We start from the raw sequence: 19,706 nt of genomic DNA, 5'->3' as shown, positions 1-19,706 counted from the left end.
ATTGAAGAGCCCTAAGGCAAGTTCTTACGGCGGAATATCGATGTCTACCAGTGAGGATGACAGTGTTCCATGTAAGTGAAATTTTTACTTTTCGTTTAGTATATTGTGTAGAGATCTTGTGAGTGGTATCTGATTCAATTCCACAACGAATGTTTGTAATACAAACTGAGTAGAGAAGTGTTTTAGTATAATTCAGTGTTCATATAAAAGTTTTTTTTTCGAAAGAATTTTTCTTTCATGTAATTCAATGTTTATATGAAAGTAGCTGTTTCAGAAGGGTTTTTTCTTCCAGTTTGTGTCTGAAAGTTACTTCTTTGTATGATCTACACATCTATGTATAGAGTTACTTCTTTTAAAATTTATTCCTTCTTTCCTTTCTTTGGAAGATTTCCATATTTTTTTGTATCAAGATGGAGTAGTAGAAAGCCAAACACTTTCTCTCCCAAAAAATTATTCAATCCTAAAAATATAACCCTTTCAAAGTATCTATACATATTTGTATGATTGTCTGCTACTAATCATGTCACATCTAGTTGATACTGAAAAATATTGTTTGAAACAGAATTATTTGTTAACCAACTATAGCTCCAATACGAACGACGTACACCTTTAAAAATTCAAAACTTGTTTACAAGGGTAAACCCAACATTTATTAGGGTTGTGCTATAAGTTAATGTCATCTTATGTAAATTTGATGAGGATGAAATAAGAATTCCAAGACAAGCACAATGAAAAGTTATATCAATTATAGGTTTTAGATTCCTTCTCCGATTGAATCGGCCGATGAAGAAGATCCATAGTAATTTTATGTGGAAATGGTGGAACTTATATATATTGGTCAAACTGGCAGAACATTCAGGAATTGCATCCAAGAACATTATGAGCTATGTAAATGAGAAAACAAGTTCAACATATTCAAATCAAAATCATATCTTTAACGGATATTTTTAAATTTTACACATAGAAAATAAAGTTTTGAAGCTCAATTATTTGGAAGCAAGGGAAATAAATGAACTTGAAAATTCAAACATTTCACTGAATCACCAATTGGATTTAAATAGAACTTGTCTTGAAAACCGACATTTTATTATTGATATAGAATGATATATGCTCTAGGTAATCATAATTTGGGGGTGGAGTATAGATGCTTTAAGTAATCATGATAAAAAAAGTACCTAACCTAACTAATGATTATGTGGGGTGTCATTCACCATTCACCACGAAAAAGCTACTGTGATATATTTTTGAAAATAAAATTTGTATAGATCAAATCCAAATTTGACAGTAAAAGTATCATCAAATTTGTTATCCTTGGGAAAACTACATTTGAAAAGAAATCAAGGAAATCAAGAAAACATGTATGCCTCTAGGCAACAGTTCAATAGGTCTACATATTATTTTCAAATGAAAGTGTGTGTGTGAATAGTATGAATTCATATCGTTATAATGGGTAGCGGATACTTATATCATAGGCTTTCAAAGCACTGATTTGAGATTAACAGATTTTATTCTATGTATTTTTTTCTAGAACCACTATGAAAAATGAAGTTAGCTGAAGTTTAAGAAATTTTGAAAGCCATTTTGAAATATCCTCAAAAGTTGTGAACTGATCCATTTTTATTCTCATGAAAACAAGAGCTTTTCAAATTTCACATGCGCTCATTATTTTGTTTCAATTTTATTTCACTTCGTATCTTTGTCGGAGAGCAAAAAACTGATTTTTAAAAAATGTACACGTAAGCTGTGTAGAATTTTTCGTTTGACTAAGCTAGCTTTTATGGTTATTTCAATTTTTGAATGATTTTATTCAGCTTGCCCTGATTGGGTCAAATTTAGTAATGGAAGTTTGACCCCTTTCCTGTTCACAGATTGATCTGATATTTTGTACACACATTTTGTTGTAATGACAATATAATTTAATAAATTATGTATAATTATCAATCGAGGATGGCCGTAGCTACATAATGGCGGATTACATATTCTATCACAAGGACCTAAATATGGGTATTAATTGATAGGGCTTGACTAGTAGAATAGTAGTACACTTAAATTCAAGATGGCCGCAGTTACAAAATGGCGGAATACATATTATTTCACAACTACCTCAATATGGGTATCAAATGACAGGGCTTGAATAGTAGAATAGTAGTAAACGACCAAGGTTTCCGTTTTTACACCATTATCAACCTTGGTCGTATTAACATTACTACATTAGGTAAGTGGAAATTATTTTTATATATCATTTAAATGAAGATGAATTTCCACAAAATAAATAACTCATCAATATCACAAATTAGAACCGTTCAACATAAAAACAATTTTCACTTATTTTATTATTATTGTTATTATGCAAACACCCAAAAAAGATATAAATAAACAAAGTATTGGCGTGCCTCTGTAAAAAAATACATTTCATACCTCAAAAATAATTACGAGTTTTATTTCACTATAATTTCAAATCAAATCTATTTGATTGATAAATTTAAACTCAGATCAGATAGAAGATTGGCCTTTAACTCCACCACCTTAGTTAATACACCTTCTGTGAGATATTTTTCCTTACCTTATTTTGATCAAAATATGTGTACTGCTATTTCCAAATTTATAGAAAATACCATACCTGGTACAAAAATTTCCTTTAAATCTCAAAACAACTTAAGTAACTTTTTAGTAAATTCTAAAGACAAAATCAACAATTTAAACTGTAGCGGAGTCTACAAGCTCAACTGTTCTGATTGTTCGGCATCTTACATTGGTAGAACCTGTAGACCTCTTTTCACTCTTATTAATGAACATATAAAAAACCTGATAAATCTGCTTTTGGCCACCACATAAAATTTCACAACCACAACTTTAGTCCCAATAGAAATTCCAAAATATTACATAAAATAGATAATAAAAATTTCCTTAGACTTGACTTGTTTGAAGAGTTGGAGATTTCTAAAGAACTTTCTAACAATGATCATTGTTTGAATACTCAAGTAAACTTAAACAGAGATTTCCTTCCCCTTCATAAGAGGATTATGAATTAATAATTAATCACAGTTTATTAATATAATTTATTCAATATTTTTCCTCTACATATTCAATCAAACCCATAATGGACCACTCCTCAAGTTGGTACCATTATTTTAACATGACACTTGACACATTCTGTCTCAAGTTGTCCTTCTTCATAAGATACTTTGACTGAACCACATGGCCTGAATCCAAAAATGTATTTTCTTGGCTATAAGCCTATTTTGTTTTATATAATTTAAATATTACAATGTACAATTCACTTATCTTGATACTTCCTGTTTCCTGACAAGTAAGTAATCTCAAACAATTTTTCCAAATTTCTTAACCTTAAAAAAATTTTACAACTTCAATTTCACTAAATTCCCTTTTCAACTAGATCACTTACTTTCAGGAGAGCACTGATGATGACAAAAGTCGAAAGCGCTTTGCAAGAATTTTAATATATTATACACGTTAATACAAAACCTCTTCGATTCATTAAATCTATTCAGTCGAAATAAGTTGTGAATATGAAAAGAAATTTTAGGAGAAGGTAATTGCTGTTTATGAAGAAATCTTTTACGAAAATTGAATGAAATTCATGTAGTAATTTTTCGGGTGACCTGGAACGGTAAACTTCTGTTTACCTGTACGAAACTTTCCATTTCAATTTTAATTTTTTTCACGCCGATGTCTTCTGCGGTTCAAAAACTAAACTAAAATTAGGTTGTAGTACCTGTGTATTCGTAACCGCAATAAAAGCTCACGTTGTGGAACTGTAAAGCTTTTTTAGTGGTTAGTTGACCAGTGCGTTAGTACTTTAAACTGACATTAAAAACAACTGATCAACTATATCACTACAACATGGGATATTACTTGTCCCTTTCTACTGAAGTAATAATGCAGAATTTCGAGACTAACTTACCACAGTCTCCAATTAAAAATCCGACACACATTCTTCCGATGGGTCACTGCAGTTTAACAGTTCAAAAACAACTTTGGGTTATTCATTTTAATTGGGACTCCAGTTCTCAGGTTGAATGAACTAGAGCAGTAAAAATAGCGCGCGAAATGATATGTCCCAATTTTCAACATGAATGGCAAGAAAAATATGAAATGAAATACGGAGGAGATTATAATTTTCACAAGAATCATTATTGTTTTTGGACTATATCACTGGATTCAAATTAGTTACCAGGAATGACAATTTGACTAAAACAGACGTTGAAAATATCGTAGAAAATAAGTGAATTTTACTAGTTCGGACTTCCATTGTCCAATATGACATATGATTTGAATTCTCTGAAGGAACAAATAAGATTAAAACATAATTAAACTGAATAGCTAAAAATAACAGTTATATACACCAATGAAAAGTGAAATGAAATTACACTAAAATAAAAATGAGCAAAAAATTTAAAATGAAATAATTTAAAAAAGAATTCAAACGAAGTTACTTCACGACGTTTCGATTGTTAGTATCCACAATCGTCGTCGGGTGGTTGATGATTGGACTATTCTTCGGGAAGATTGTATATCATTCAAACGCTTTCACCTATCCCCTCTCCTCTCTCCCCTCAACCTGTTCAACAATAATTTACCGTTTTTCGCTTGATTGAAGGTTTCCATATGTTGCGTATCTCTACGTTCGCTTGGCTGAAAGCGTCATTGAAGATATATGCAGCTTCTTTGAACATCCTCTTGAACCAGTGTTCCTCCCTGTGGATTATCTCAGCTTGGGACCATTTGATGTTATGTTGATGAGCCCAAACATGCTCTGCTCCTTCCGATTTGCTGGTTTCTCTTCACCCGGCAATGCAGACTTTCAATAGCCTCTTAGTTTTAGCGATTTGCCTCACCAACAGTATACTCGGTGAATTCAATTCTTGGAAACGCAGTCCGCATTTGGTGGTCTGGTTTTTCTGAGGCTGCTACTGATAGTGTTTTTAGATCTGAAGCAGGTTCTGATGTTTGACCCAATTCTTTTCTTACTTTCCGATAATCCTCTGATGTAGGGAAGTGCAAGCACTGGTTGTGATGGCTTCTCTTCCTTGCGAGACTCGTGCTGTCTTCTAGCCAGTCTGTTCCACCATCTCTCTGGAGATACCATTCCGTTGAAGATCTTTTTTGATGATGCTTAGTTCCTTCTCGAGATCTTGCTTCCTTCTTATTACAGAGTTCGAAAGCACGATCCACTAGATTCTTGATGCTTTTATTTTCAGTAGTTGATGTCGATTAGTTTTCAATTGTTCAATTTTTGATTTTTGACTCATTTTTATGTTATTGTAATTTCATTGTACGTTCCATATTTGATAATGGAAGCCCGAACTAATGAAATTCCCCATGAAACATCGTCAACTACTTTCAGACATGAAAATAAGTATTGAATATTTCAAAAATGTTTCATACAGAAGGTGAATAACAAAAAGTGATTGAGGATTCGACGAATTTGCAAAAATACTACTGACATAATTGATTATTCCATGAGTACCTATCATATTTTTCATTTTTGAGTTTGAGTCGGTGAGTGTATTAAAATGAAAGTCTTTCTTGCAGTAAGAGCACCAAAATATCTTAGAATATGAAACAAGTATCTATAGTTTATTGCTTATAATGACATGTCTCTTAGAAATCGATATTTTTTTTTAAAGACCATAAAAATATCAACGTTATTCGATTCCACATGATATTTTCAATTTTGTGACACAGAGGTTTTGTTGAATAGAAAATGAGTGAACAAAAGTCATTGTTTAAGGAGAACGGTTCCAAAGTTTGGTTGAGATCCGATGTGTTTTCTATTTGAAATAAAAACCATGATGATTTGAATGCTTTGTTATATTATATCAACGGAGAGAATCTGAACAATAAAGTTCACAATATAGATTGAACAAATGATCAACTTCCTTTCGATGACGTAATGTTGGAGAGGTCGTCAGATCAAATGAATACAAATGTTTATCGAAAGAAAACACATACTAATTGATACTTCCACTACCCATCAAATCATCATGCGTTAAGTGTTAAGAAAGGTAAAATGAATTGTCTTTATAATAGAGCAAAAACGATTTGCTATTGAACTGAAAATAAAAAAAAAACCTTCATTATCGAATGTTCTGAAAGAACGTTTTTCCAGATTTGTTGATGGATTCAACGATGAATTCAATAGAAAATGAAGAGTCAATTACGAACCAAATTACCCTACAAACAGCATCAGGAATTCAATAATCATCAACTCAACAACTATCGGCATTCTTCAGTGCAAGGAAGTGTCTATCATCAACATAAAGTTGATGATATCCTATAATTGAAAATCGAATTCCTTCAGAGTATCATTCTTTGGACTAGGATGAAGCGAACAATAAACAACATGTCATCTGCCTGTGAAAGAGCCAACCAACTGCATATCCGAAATCTGCCTGCGAAAGAGGTTACCAACCGAATGTCCGAAATTTACCCAATTCCTTATACAAGGTTACCTCTTTCACAGGCAAATGGGGCGATGACAAATATGTTGTTTGTTGTTCGCTTCAGCTTAGTTCCAGGAATGATACTTTGAAAGGAATTCGATTTTCAATTTCATAGAAAATCATCGACTTCATCATGGACAACTTGCACTGACAAATGGCCAAACAGCCCAAAACCGGACGTATATCAAGTTGACGAGACACTTTTTGAAATTTTCAAAACGAACGATTTCATAATTTGCCGCTATTTATTCGCTAATTAGTTGCGGAAGAAAATATTTTTTAGCCCCTATTTTTAAAAAAATACATGTTGTCTCGCTAACTTGATATCAAGTTAGCGATACGACTATTTTATTACTAAGTTTTCCAGAACTTTGACTAGACCATTGGTTTAGTATATTTATTCGCTAATTAGTTGCGGAAAAAAATATTTTTTCGCCCCTTTTATTAAAAAAATACATGGTGTCTCGCTAACTTGATATCAAGTTAGCGATACGACTTTTTTATTATTAAGTTTTTCAAAACTTTGACTAGACCATTGGTTTAGTATATTTATTCGCTAATTAGTTGCGGAAAAAAATATTTTTTCGCCCCTTTTATTTAAAAAATACATGGTGTCTCGCTAACTTGATATCAAGTTAGCGATACGACTTTTTTATTATTAAGTTTTTCAAAACTTTGACTAGACCGTTGGTTTAGTATATTTATTCGCTAATTAGTTGTGGAGAAAAATATTTTTTCGTCCTTTTTATTTAAAAAATACATGGTGTCTTTTGGTGTAGCTACATGGTGTAGCTAACTTGATATCAAGTTAGCGATACCACTTCTTTATTATAAAGTTTTCCAGAACTTTGACTAGAACATTGGTTTGGTATATTTATTCGCTAATTAGTTGCGGAAGGAAATATTTGACTTACTCTTTGTTTGGAAAACTACAATTACCTGAAATTTACCTACAATTACTGAAATTTGTCGTCAGATGTTGGACTTTATATGTCAGACCTTTTGTAGGGCAGAAAATCAACCTTCACCCATGTTTTTATTAATCCATCACTCTCAAAACATTCGTGGATGTAAATTGTTTCTCATCAACATTTATTTATTATATTACATATTATAAACAAGTTACACATGTAAAATTCATTTTGTCAGGCATTAAATCATCCCCGTTTTCATCCATTCTCAACAAAAATTGATACCTTCTTCCAAACATTCGTGAATAGAATAAAAAATGAATTCACAAATGTTTTTTGCAAATGAATGAAAACAGGGATGGAGGTTTGTTTTTTGCCCGACAAAGTAATTTGACTTACGGAATTTGTTTAGTAAGTAATATAATATATGTTAATGAAAAAAAGTGACATCCATGAAAGTTTTGAGAGAGTTACGAAATAATGAAAACAAGAGTGTGGGTTCATTTTCTGACCTACAAAAAGTCTGATATATGAGCTTTGATCAACTACACAGTTTACATAGAATTCTCCAGATAAAGTTGTCATCCACGAAAATTTTATTGAAATTGAATCTCACTGATTTTTTATTATCGAGTTTTGCAGATCTTTGACTACCCCATTAGCATGTTCTAGTTATTAGCGAATTACTTGCGAAGGAAAATATTATAATTTCCCGTCGTTTAAACAAATACATGGTGTCTTGTTAATTTGTCACCCCTGTTAAGCTAGCAGAACCACTTTGGAATTTAACATTTATTTTCAGGCCATAATTTAAGGCTGATTTTAGGCTAATTTTGTATTCTATTGCCGAATTTTTCGCTCTACGTTTAACGTAGATATCATGGGTTCTGCTAGCTTGACGTTAAGCTAGTAAAACCCACCCTTTTCAAAAACATTTTGTCAAATCGGATTCCATCATAATTTCAGGCTCATTTGAGGCATACCTTCTCCCTTATCGCCGATTATGCAGGTGTTCTACTTTTTGAAAATATGTTGGATTCTGCTGGCTTAACCGTTAAGCTAGCAGAACCAAATCTAAATCCTTCACTTTTTGGAAATTTTGAATATGCAATAATTCTAGGCTCATTTTAGGCTCCTTCATCAACATATAGGCTAATTTTGTATTCTATTGCCGAATTTTTCGCTCTTCGTTTAACGTAGATATCATGGGTTCTGCTAGCTTGACGTTAAGCTAGTAAAACCCACCCTTTTCAAAAACATTTTTTCAAATCGGATTCCATCATAATTTCAGGCTCATTTAAGGCATACCTTCTCCCTTATCGCCGATTATGCAGGTGTTCTACTTTTTGAAAATATGTTGGATTCTTTTGGCTTAACCGTTAAGCTAGCAGAACCAAATCTAAATCCTTCACTTTTTGGAAATTTTGAATATGCAGTAATTCTAGGCTCATTTTAGGCTCCTTCATCAACACATTGAAACATTTGAAACTTCATTATATGACTACTAACAAAAAAAATTGGGGTGTTCTCGAAACCCTCCTGAATTCGGCTTTAAATTGATTCATTAAGTAATTGATTTGTTTTTCGAAGGTTCTGCTACGAAATATTAAATCGGCCTGATTTAACATACACAAAAATCAATTCTTTATCTACCATGATCCCAAATATTAACCGATCAATTTTAATAGATCTAGCAATATATTAGAGAGCTGTTTCGTCACTTCGGCAAGTGATATTTTTAATAACTTTTTACCCCCTTCCTCCCCCTCTGGTGATGCTTGGTGATGTAATGAACTACCCTTCCTCTAGTCAAAATCACATGTATTTTTTCGATAAATATATTCAAAATATCTTCAAGTGCATAAAATAAAGAATATATTCAATATTGTAGAATAGAGTAGAGTATTTTATTTGACCATTTTACCTACAATAGTACATATATGGCAAGTGACAAGTACATTGTCCTCAGACCACGAAGTATCGAGACTTTCTTCAAAAGTAATAAGTGGCTAAGGCAGTATAAGGTATAGGTCATAAGTCAATTTGTCAATAACTTTTATTTATAAATACACGTGATTATCTCGCTACATCCTCCCTCACCCGTGGTGATATTTCGAGAGTTTTTAGATTTCGTGTCCTGCCTCAAGGTAGATTTTGTATAGAGCTCTGGTTGTTGGTTTGTTACGGAATGAGAGTTTGTGGTATCCTAATCTGACCGACAATAAGACTAATGTCAAAATTGCAGAAAACTCAAATGTGTGTTCAAAATAAGGAAAAGGAAATATGATGGTTGAATTCAATAATAAAAAGTTAGCGAGACTATGAATTTTCTAAAACAAAAGATAAATCAAATATTTTCCTCCGCAACTAATTAGCAAATAAATATATCAAACCAATGTTATAGTCAAAGTTCTGGAAAACTTAATAATAAAAAATTCCTATCGCCTACTTGACGTTAAGTTAGCGAGACACCATGTGTTGTGAATGAGTAGTATTTGATTTGATGTATGTATTAATACCACTTTATAATGAATATGTGACTTCTCTTTGTGATCTTTTTTAATTGACATCTATTTGACAACTGGAGAATAATTTACACTAATGATATCACGGGTGTCCCAATATATAAATATATGTAATACACAACAATCTCCCACGCTTATTGAATTATTTTTTTTTCAACTATGTAATCGTTGAAGCGCGATTGAAGTTTAACAGGGCGGCCTAATCTTCTCAACTCTGTTATGTTGGTTGGTGGATGAGGTATTTGATCATCAGGTACTTCAATTTGATCTGGTTCAAACACCTCATTTTGAATATTATCGGGTTTATTGGCTTGTTCATCCTGCACTGGAATCGTCAACCAATCAGTTATATTAGGTTGTTTTGATTGATCTTCATAAGTAACTTCTACTTCAGGTGCGAAAAAGTCGGATTTACTTTTGGACAAGTTGGTCGATCTTATCTGATCAATATGTCTCTTCAAAATATATCCATCATCGAGTTTCACTTGATAGTGAAGAAGCCCAAATTTCTTGATAATTTCTCCTGTCTTCCATAATTGTTTATTATTTGTGTAATACCTTGTTTGAACTCTCTCTCCCACGCTGAATTGTCGTGCCTTTTTATTTGATGGTGCTGATTTTTCATGATGAACGGGTTTCAAAGCATCCAACTCTTTTTCAACCAATGTGCTGAGTGCGTAGGGAATTTCACGTTCACGATGAAAACATGGCTGTACCCCTTCACGTAACTTGAGAACAACATTGAAACCTGGAACACATCCAATTTTCTCTTCGAAAACATTTGGATATTTGGCGCTTAATTCCTCTACACTCCACAGGTTGAATCTTTCAAAGGGTACTGAAGTGTTTTGTTGACTTAGTTGATTCAAATCTATCTTGAGGCGTCGGATCCAAACTCTACCAAGAATAGCAGCGTAATTATCTGGCACAATATAAACATCTTCTTTTATTTTGATGTTACCATAAGAAACGTTAACTACAATCTTCACATCGGGTATGAAAACATCTTGAGTATATGAGCGGAATCCGATGGTTGCTGGTTCAAGAGGAATATTCAGATTCAAATCTTGTAATTGTTGACGTTGAAGAAACGTATAAGCTGATCCCGAATCTACTTCGAATTTGATTGGTTTTCCTTCTATCTTGACGTGGGCGTAATAACGATTCATATCAGTGTCAGAACTATTATGATTTTGATGAATATCAACAATATGTTGTACACCATATTGTCGTGCGATTTCATATGAATAGTCGTTTTGAATTTGATTAGCCGATTCAGATTTTGTCTTATTTGCAACTAATGAAGTAATGCAGACCTTAGAAACGTGACCAGTCCTGTTGCATAAGGTAAATTTAAGCGAGGTTTGTTCAGTGTGACAATCTTTTGTGATATGATTGGATTTCCCACACCAAAGACAAACATTCTGCAGTCCTAGTGATTCAAGGTTATATTTGCAACTGAGTGGCCTATTGTACCTCGATTTTCTATTTCTTGAAGGGATATATGAACGTGAATGATTTCTGTGCATTTTATGAACATGTTGGTGTGAACAGTTGACTTTATTGATATCAACTGTTGAAGATGACGTTGAAATTGTTTTCTGGGCAATTTTGCGAGCATCAATTTTCGAAGATTCGAGCGCAAATGCTCTCGTAAAAATGTCTTTGAAAGTTTTACTATCAGACTGAAGTAATTGTTCACGAATGCTATTATCGTATAAGCCACGAATGAATTGAGCTGTCAGGAAGATTTCTGCAACTGATTTCTTGCACTCGTATGTGAATTCACAGTCACTTATATTACTCTTAAGTGTACTTACAAATTCTGGAATTGATTGTTGTTCATTTTGATAGATTGACAAAAAGTGATGTTGAGCAACTAAAACGTTCTTCTTTGGTGCAAGATGTTCTTCCAATAACTTTATCAATTCATCATATGTCAACTGATCAGGAGTTTTAGGAGCAGCCAAAGCTGTAATCATGTTGAAATTTTGAGCTCCAATAGAATTTAGTAGTAATTGAGCACAATAAGGCTTATTTGTATTGATCTGCTTCATTTGAAGGTAATTCTGGAACCTGCTTTTGTAATTTGAAAACGATTCTTCCTTGCTGTTAAAATTTTCGAAGTTAGCTAAAAGTGCTGTATTCATCACAATTTCTCCCTTGCTTGATGATTCACGGTTTGTCTGACTCTGTGAACTTTGTAATTGAGAAAAGAGAGTAGATATCATGGCAGTTTGAAATTCCATAAATTCTTTGAACTGTTGGGCGTCCATTTTGAATGTTTTTATTTTCGATTATTTTTGATTTTTATAATCTTTCTAATTCACCTCGTCGCCAAAACTGTTGTGAATGAGTAGTATTTGATTTGATGTATGTATTAATACCACTTTATAATGAATATGTGACTTCTCTTTGTGATTTTTTTTAATTGACATCTATTTGACAACTGGATAATAATTTACACTAATGATATCACGGGTGTCCCAATATATAAATATATGTAATACACAACACCATGTATTCGAAAAAATATTTTTCTCCGCAACTAATTAGCGAATAAATATACTAAACCAATGGTCTAGTCAAAGTTCTGGAACATTTTATAATCAAAAAGTGCTATCGCTAACTTGATATCAAGTTAGCGAGACAACATGTATTTTTATAAAAAATGGAGCGAAAACATATTTTCTTCCGCAACTAATTAGCGAATAAATAGCGGCAAATTGTAAAATCATTCGTTTTGCAAATTTCGAAAAGTGTCTCATCAACTTGATATACATCAAAACCGGTCTGCAAGTGGGTTCCAATATTTGAAAATCGATTGCGGCGGTTATATTGCCAACATCATATGCAGTAATAGCATCAGTGAAGAATCTTGCACTGATACTCGTCGGATATAATCCAACGCCCTTCGTAGTATTGGCCAGGGGAGTAGTTGTTTTCTGATAGGTGTCAGTCCATCAACCTACAGAGTAGGTAATTCGAGACTAGCCTGAACAAACTGTTTTTTCAGATAATTTAATTTACGGTCAGCCTCCAAATATGAAGAATCAAAATTGTCAGAACATATTTTGAAATCAGACGGTGAACATCGAGTTGAATGGAACAATACGAAAATGATTTGATCTGGATAAAAGTATATTTCGAATAGCTCCTTAAAAATGGGCGATACTTGGCCACATCGTATGTTTCAAAAATCAACAAAATTGACATATTTCACATTTCAGAACTACTTTGACATAAATTGTATTGGGTATTTTGAAGGAGAGATTAATTTTTGGGATGGAGAAGTACAAAGCCGAAAATATTCTTTCCATTGACATCTGTCGAGGAAGTTGAGAAATAAAAAAAATCAGCGAAGCGAACTACTTATGAACTTACATTCTGCCCGATTCTGAAGACTGGACAGATTTCAGCCTTCGAAACATTGAGATAAGTATTGTATAATCTTTCAGGTCTTTTATTGATGGAAGAAGTTATTGAATACGATAAGTAACTGATGAATACAACATTTTGATTAATGAAAAACATTTTGGATCCAGAAATACTTGAAAAGAGTCAAAGAGAAAAATATATATCTTACTAAATAACGAAGCAGCTCTAAAAAACACTTTTGTGAGTTTGCACCGAGTTTAGATTCGAAACAATCTCTGAGACAACTATCAGAGAAAAATCGAGAAACTTCGATATAAATGTTACGTCTCAAGGCAATCAAAATATGTTCGACCTCGAGAAGAATAAAGTTACTAATTATTAGCCTTGGACTTTTTCTGCTGATTGTTAAAAAAACTGGAAGGAAGGCGACTTTTTATGACGAGAATCAATAAAATACTACCTATAGGATTAAAGTTACCAAGACATGAACAATAAATATAATGAACAGTTTTCAAGGGTTTTGCCAAAAATCCTTAGATTCTGTGGGAGTCGCCCTCCATGAGCTTCAAGTAATTTGAAGCGATAGTTTCGAAGTTGGCGTTTGTTTTGCTGATTTTTATCTAGCACCATAACCACGATCAATACTACTTATTTTGTTTCTGTCCGTATCAGCAGAGATATATCGCTGAAGAAGCTAAACAACTTTTCATGCATCGATTTTATAAAAACTTTTCATTTTTTCAGACCATTTTTGCACGCTCTTTCCTGTCAAGCGAGTCCATAGAGTAGATGTGGAATTTTACTAGGTGATCAATAGCTATGAAGAATATCTAATATCAACTCAAACTGTTCAAATCTGAATAATATTGCCCTCAATTTTTCAACTGTTGAATTCATTGTACGGTGGGCCAATCCAATGTAAGGTGTTTTGCAACATACTCCATGTAAGTTATCCAATTTTTCAGTTTCCGAAATATGTTTTTTGTCTATATTTTATTGATGATTTTTGTCTGGATTGGCTTCATTTTTTTGGTACATTTTTGTGGAATTATTCCTTATGCCATAACATCAATGCAAATTCCATGAATATTCCATTAGTCCAATCTTATCAAGTTGAAAAATGTGGAAAATGAAGCTCTTGAAAATGTGAGCAACTCATTAAGTTAGGGATGAACTCTAGATTGTCATAAACGAATCAATCTAAAAACGAGCTATTCCTTTTTTTGTTGTACTACTAACATAAAAAAAATAATCATTCCAGAAATGATATAGTTGAATTTTCGATTCTGAATTGAAAACCCGAACAACAAAAATCAATAGGAAGTTTCGTAAAATTCTAAGCTTTAATAATAAGATACAAAAGCCGTACCTGTTAATAATTTTAACAAAAAAATACTTTGAAAATTTTAAAAAGATAGATGACATATACGGGCTGAATTTGATCACTCTTCATGAATATGATACTTGAATACTTGACGCACAATCAACATGATCAAAGTACCTATATCTTGAAGGAATTCACATGCTAAATGACATCATCCAACTATATTTCAATTTTCATATAATTCTATTGTTCGTTGTTTCTCACTCCATATTCCTCTTGATATTGAACTTCATCATCAGCAAATGCGTTTTATTATTTTTGCTAGTATTTTGAAGATGATATAGAAGAGTTAGTTGAGAGAAAAAAAGATGATTTATGCTTTACTAACAAGATTATTCAAAACCGCTGTCAATTTAAACAAATAAGTAAATTCAAAAACGTCAATTTCAATAACCTTAAAAATTGAATACGAATACAATATTCATATTTAACTGTTTTTCACGAATTTGCACTGTAATACTGTTGTCGCTTTCATCTACTAAATTAGAAAACCCTAAGAACATCAACCCTTTCAAATTCAAGGGTTACCAACTCACCAAAAGGATAATTGAATAAAAAATAATTTTGAAATAAAAATTATTCTTTTTGAATCGAATTATGACTGAAAAACATCGTTGATTTATTGTCATCAAATCGTTGTTTCATATTTGATATCCAGAATAAAAATTCTTCTCTCAGTTCAAAACTATCATGAAAAACCCAGTCAAAGAATATGTGGAAAGCATAAATACCTTGAAGTGTTTGCTTTTCCAGCAAAACAAATAATGATCCGTCGATAAAAGAACTCGCATAATCACAATATTCCATAAATCATCTAAGAAACTAATCAAAAAAACATTATGACTTGGTGCCCCTATAACGCATGTTGAACTAGACACAAAGCGACAAGTCCGACCGCTAGACTACGATCTACGTGAGTCAAAGAACGACTGGAGTCTCTAGTTTGGAGGTATGTCATTTCTTTGGCCTGTTTTCTTATCTCTTACTATGTGGTCAGTGGTCAGACTATTCTTTTCGTTTGGTTTCAGTTTCACCCGACGACCAGCTGATCGCAGCTCGAACGAACTTTGATCGAAGCGCTTACCACCACGAGTCTGCTTACAAAAAATAGGAAGGGGGTCGTTCAATATTTTCAAGAATCATAACTCGATAAACAGCTGCTAATAATCGAATTACATATTTCGTCGCATGATACGGCCAGAAATAGAATTATAAATTAAGCTTCCCAAAGCAACGTAGGTATATCGCATGAGGGGTTGATTATTATACACGGAGAAAAATATTCTTGTTTTCAGAACACAAATTATTCACCTCCTCTGTCAATAAAATAATTTTGATGTGAATGAGCATTTCATACAGTTTGATTCCCATTATTTTTTTATTGTCGTCAGTACTAACATAATTGATTCTGGTGCATTTGCCAATGACATATATCTAGGATTGACGTATGTTGTGCATGTACAATATTTTCTATTAATTTATTTTTTTCGAAGTTGAATGGAAGAGTAACTTCTGATTGAGTCATTCGTGACAGGATCAGAAATTGAATTCGGCCTTTTGATAGGTACGTGGGTGGATTGTATACAGGGTGTAACTGAATAAGGGTAAAATATTTAAGGAGGTGATTCCTCATCGAAAAAAGATAGGATCTTTCATATAAATAAATTTCATTGGAGCATCGCTTGTTAAGATACAGCTCCTTATAGGGGGTACAATATTGTAACTTATTTAGTGCTTTCACAAGCACCAAATAAGTTACAATATTGAAATTAACCTGACGTTTTGTACTATCAAAAAGACACTTAGCCAGACATTTATTTGGTTTACCCCATGGTTGTAAGGGGTGGAAAACACAACCCACTAAGTTTATTTCCAATGTAACTTTTTGTCCCATCATTTGTTTTCCATTTAAAAATGTATTTCCGATAGCCTGTATCATTCTTAACAAAAAATGTCTCTTGGGTTTTTTTCCCAAAATAAACCAGTTCGCAGCAAAAAATTATTTACGAACAATTACAGAGATACATCGTCATAAATGCGAAAATACGAAACTAATCTATCTAGTAGGTCGCTATTAGCGATAGTGACAATTAAATTGGTAGGACGCGTCAGTGTGTGAATTTTCGAAATTGAATTGATACTAATTGTGTGTTGTTGTTCTGTTCTTAATTTGTTACTTTAATAATTCACTTGTTAAAATGGCATACACAAATGAGTAAATGGCTGATATGCATTACGTTTACGGTCTGTCGCAGGGGAATGGGTTAGAAGCTTCTAGAAGATATGCTGAAATGTATCCTCAATGGCAGCATCCTTCACATAGAATATTCGCTCGACTTCATCAACGATTACGAGAATATGGTTCATTCGACAAAAGAACGCAGGATTGTGGTCGCCATCGAGAAGTACGAACACCACAGCTTGAGGAAGTAGTACTTCATTTGATTGAAGAACAACCTACTACCAGTACTCGAAAGATTGCTTTCCAGCTAAATGTTGATCATATGACGGTATTTCGAATTTTAAAGGAACAACTCTTATACCCTAAAAATCTGCAACGAGTACAGGCACTGTTACCGCGAGACTTTTCGAACCGAAATGATCAGAAGAAATTGTGACTTTCTGAAGACGATAGAATTCACAAACTAATGTAGTTTTTCTCGGGATAAGATTATTAATTTTCATAATTTCCACATATGGGCTGATGAAAACCCTCACGCTATTGTCGAAACTAACCATCAAGAATAGTTTTGTCTTAACGTGTGGCTCGGAGTTATTGGGGATGATTTAAGGCCTCATTTTCTACCTCCTCGAATAAATGGTGAGGCATACATTCAATTTTTAAGAGAAGTGAGAACTGCTGGAGGAAGTTCCTTTGGGCGTCAGAAGGAATATGTTTTTTATGCATGATGGGGTTCCCGCCCATTTTAGTCAAGTAGCACGTCAGAATTTAACTGAAACATATGCAAATCAATGGATAAGTCGAGGAGGACCGCAGAACTGGCCCGCTAGATCCCCGGATCTCAATCCTCTCGATTTTTCTATTTGGGGCCATTTACAGCATTTGGTTTATCGTACTCCTGTTCGCGATGTAGATGACTTAAGAAACCGCATCATCGATGCGTGCAGGGTAATTCTTATTTTCAGTGGGACTTATTCTGATATACAAATTATATCCAAAACTTCACCCCCCTGCGGTCAGCAACTACTTCCCCTATTTTTTTCAATGGCATGGGGGTCGAGTGATACATCATTTGAAAAGTCTTTTGACCCTCTATAATCTTTGTAATTATTTCCGAAATTGGTTCATACGTTTTTGAGAAATTGAATGTTGAACGTTTCATTTAAGAAAAAACAGAAAATTTGCTGTCGTTTTTTTAATGAGGAAAGCAACAACAAATTATATCGGTGGAAACAAAATTGACAGATAAATTGTTCAAAATAACCTCCACCTAGTTACATACAATAATACAGTCTAGCCTCGAAAGCGTTACGTACATAATTCAAGATGTCCCAAGTCAGCAATCGGCATTTCCTAACAATTCTCTGTTGCAGATCTTCTAGATTTGTAGGCTTAGTAGAGTATACTTTCGACTTCACGTGTCCGCACAGAAAGAAGTCCATTGGTGTGAGATCAGATGATCTAGCTGGCCACTCCACTGGACTCCTTCTGCCGATCCAACGCATTAGAAAACGTACGTCCAAAAACTGTCCCAACAGAACATCAAAATGTGGGGGTGTACCATCCTGCAGGAATGTTATTTCATTTTCTACTAACTTGTCATCATTTTCTGAAATTGTGTACACAGTCTTGTAATAGATACGGGTATGTGTCTCCATTGAGATTACCTTTAATGACACAGGTCAACAGTGTTTTTGTCACATGAACTTTGTGATGTGTTTTGTTTATGTTGGCGTACCCCCATTATAAATATATAATAATTTTGTTACAATCACATCCAGTGTTTTTGTGACAGCTATATATTCATTTCTGACCTAATATACGTCATTTAGGCGGCTGTATAAGTATTGCATCAGCTAACATACATTTTATTTTCGTTAGGTACATCGAAAATAAAATGTATGCAACGAAAGTGTTCTACTAACCCTGACAGTTTTGTTATGTGTGTGAAGAATCAGCTTTTACATCCCAGCATCGAAATTCCACCACATTAATTGAACAGTGCTTTTAAGAATATTTTGGATCTACTGTACAGCATCAAGATAAATTCTGGTTCCCAGATAAATGTTGTGTAACATGTGTGAGACTCCTATTCGGTTGGGCTTTTATTTGAGTCAAACAAAAATAAAAGGTATTACAACGAAATCCAAACATACCATCCAGTATCCAAACTTGTCTTCGGCCAACAGACCCATCCTACATAGTCCCGAACTGCTTGTGCCGAAGCCTCTAAAACGACCAGAAAGTCGGGATTCCAGTCCGGAAGAACTTGTTCGCATGAGGAATATGAAGATAGTGACCCAAGTTATGAACCGCAAACACAAAGTGATTTAAACGATTTAGTACGTGATTTGCATTTGTCTAAAAAACAGGCTGAGCTTTTGGGATCTAGATTAAAGGACTGGAATTTACTTTCAAAAGTTTCTTATTTTTGACATTGTGACAATGAAATAAAAGTTTACTTCTCTACAGTAAATGATTTAGTCCATTCTCATAATATTTATGTTGTGATAAATTTATTGAATTTTTAATATGATCCAAGTCACTGGTGATTGTTTATCGACTTCTCAAAAACTAGTTTGAAAGCAGTGTTGCTGCATGACAGAAACGAACACCCTTCAGCGCCGGTTGCTGATGCTTCTGCTCTGGAAGAGACTTACGAAAATATGAGATTTCTTCTTGAAAAAATTGAATACAGTGAACACGCTTGGAAAATTTGTGTCGATTTGAAAGTTATTTATTATTTGCTTGGACTACATGTTGATTACACAAGCGTGAGTCACTTACTCCAGGCCGTAAAAATGTTAAAAATAAGCCTTTAGTGAACCCTGATGACATACTTTTACCACCGTTGCACTC

The 19,706-nt window shown here is 33.4% G+C and overlaps 1 protein-coding gene and 1 long non-coding RNA gene across 4 annotated transcripts in view; one reads left to right on the top strand and one right to left on the bottom strand.

Moving 5' to 3' along the window:
• The window catches only part of LOC111512000 (neuroparsin-A), a 110,529-nt gene that overhangs the window by 34,579 nt on the left and 56,244 nt on the right, over positions 1-19,706 (bottom strand). Inside the window, exon 1 of one of the 3 annotated variants that reach the window (XM_074178263.1) lies at positions 15,397-15,661. The exons of 1 other annotated variant lie outside the window; for it this stretch is intronic. In XM_074178263.1, the coding sequence (XP_074034364.1) occupies positions 15,397-15,456 (60 nt within the window). In that variant the 5' untranslated portion in view covers positions 15,457-15,661. Of the gene's footprint in view, positions 1-15,396; positions 15,662-19,706 lie in introns of those variants that run through there. One more of the 3 variants, XM_074178262.1, reaches the window with a different exon arrangement.
• On the top strand, positions 13,112-16,008 carry LOC141483557 (uncharacterized). The gene is made up of 3 exons (XR_012466153.1): positions 13,112-13,850; positions 14,026-14,225; positions 15,694-16,008. It is a non-coding gene; the product is annotated as an uncharacterized lncRNA (long non-coding RNA).

This window comes from Leptinotarsa decemlineata, unplaced genomic scaffold (genome assembly GCF_025532065.1).
Source record: "Leptinotarsa decemlineata unplaced genomic scaffold, Ldec_3_MD MMD2_tig00003736_RagTag_RagTag, whole genome shotgun sequence".
Lineage (NCBI taxonomy): Eukaryota > Metazoa > Arthropoda > Insecta > Coleoptera > Chrysomelidae > Leptinotarsa > Leptinotarsa decemlineata.
The sequence above is the reverse complement of the archived record's forward strand: the minus strand, read 5'-3'. Positions and strand labels throughout refer to the sequence as shown.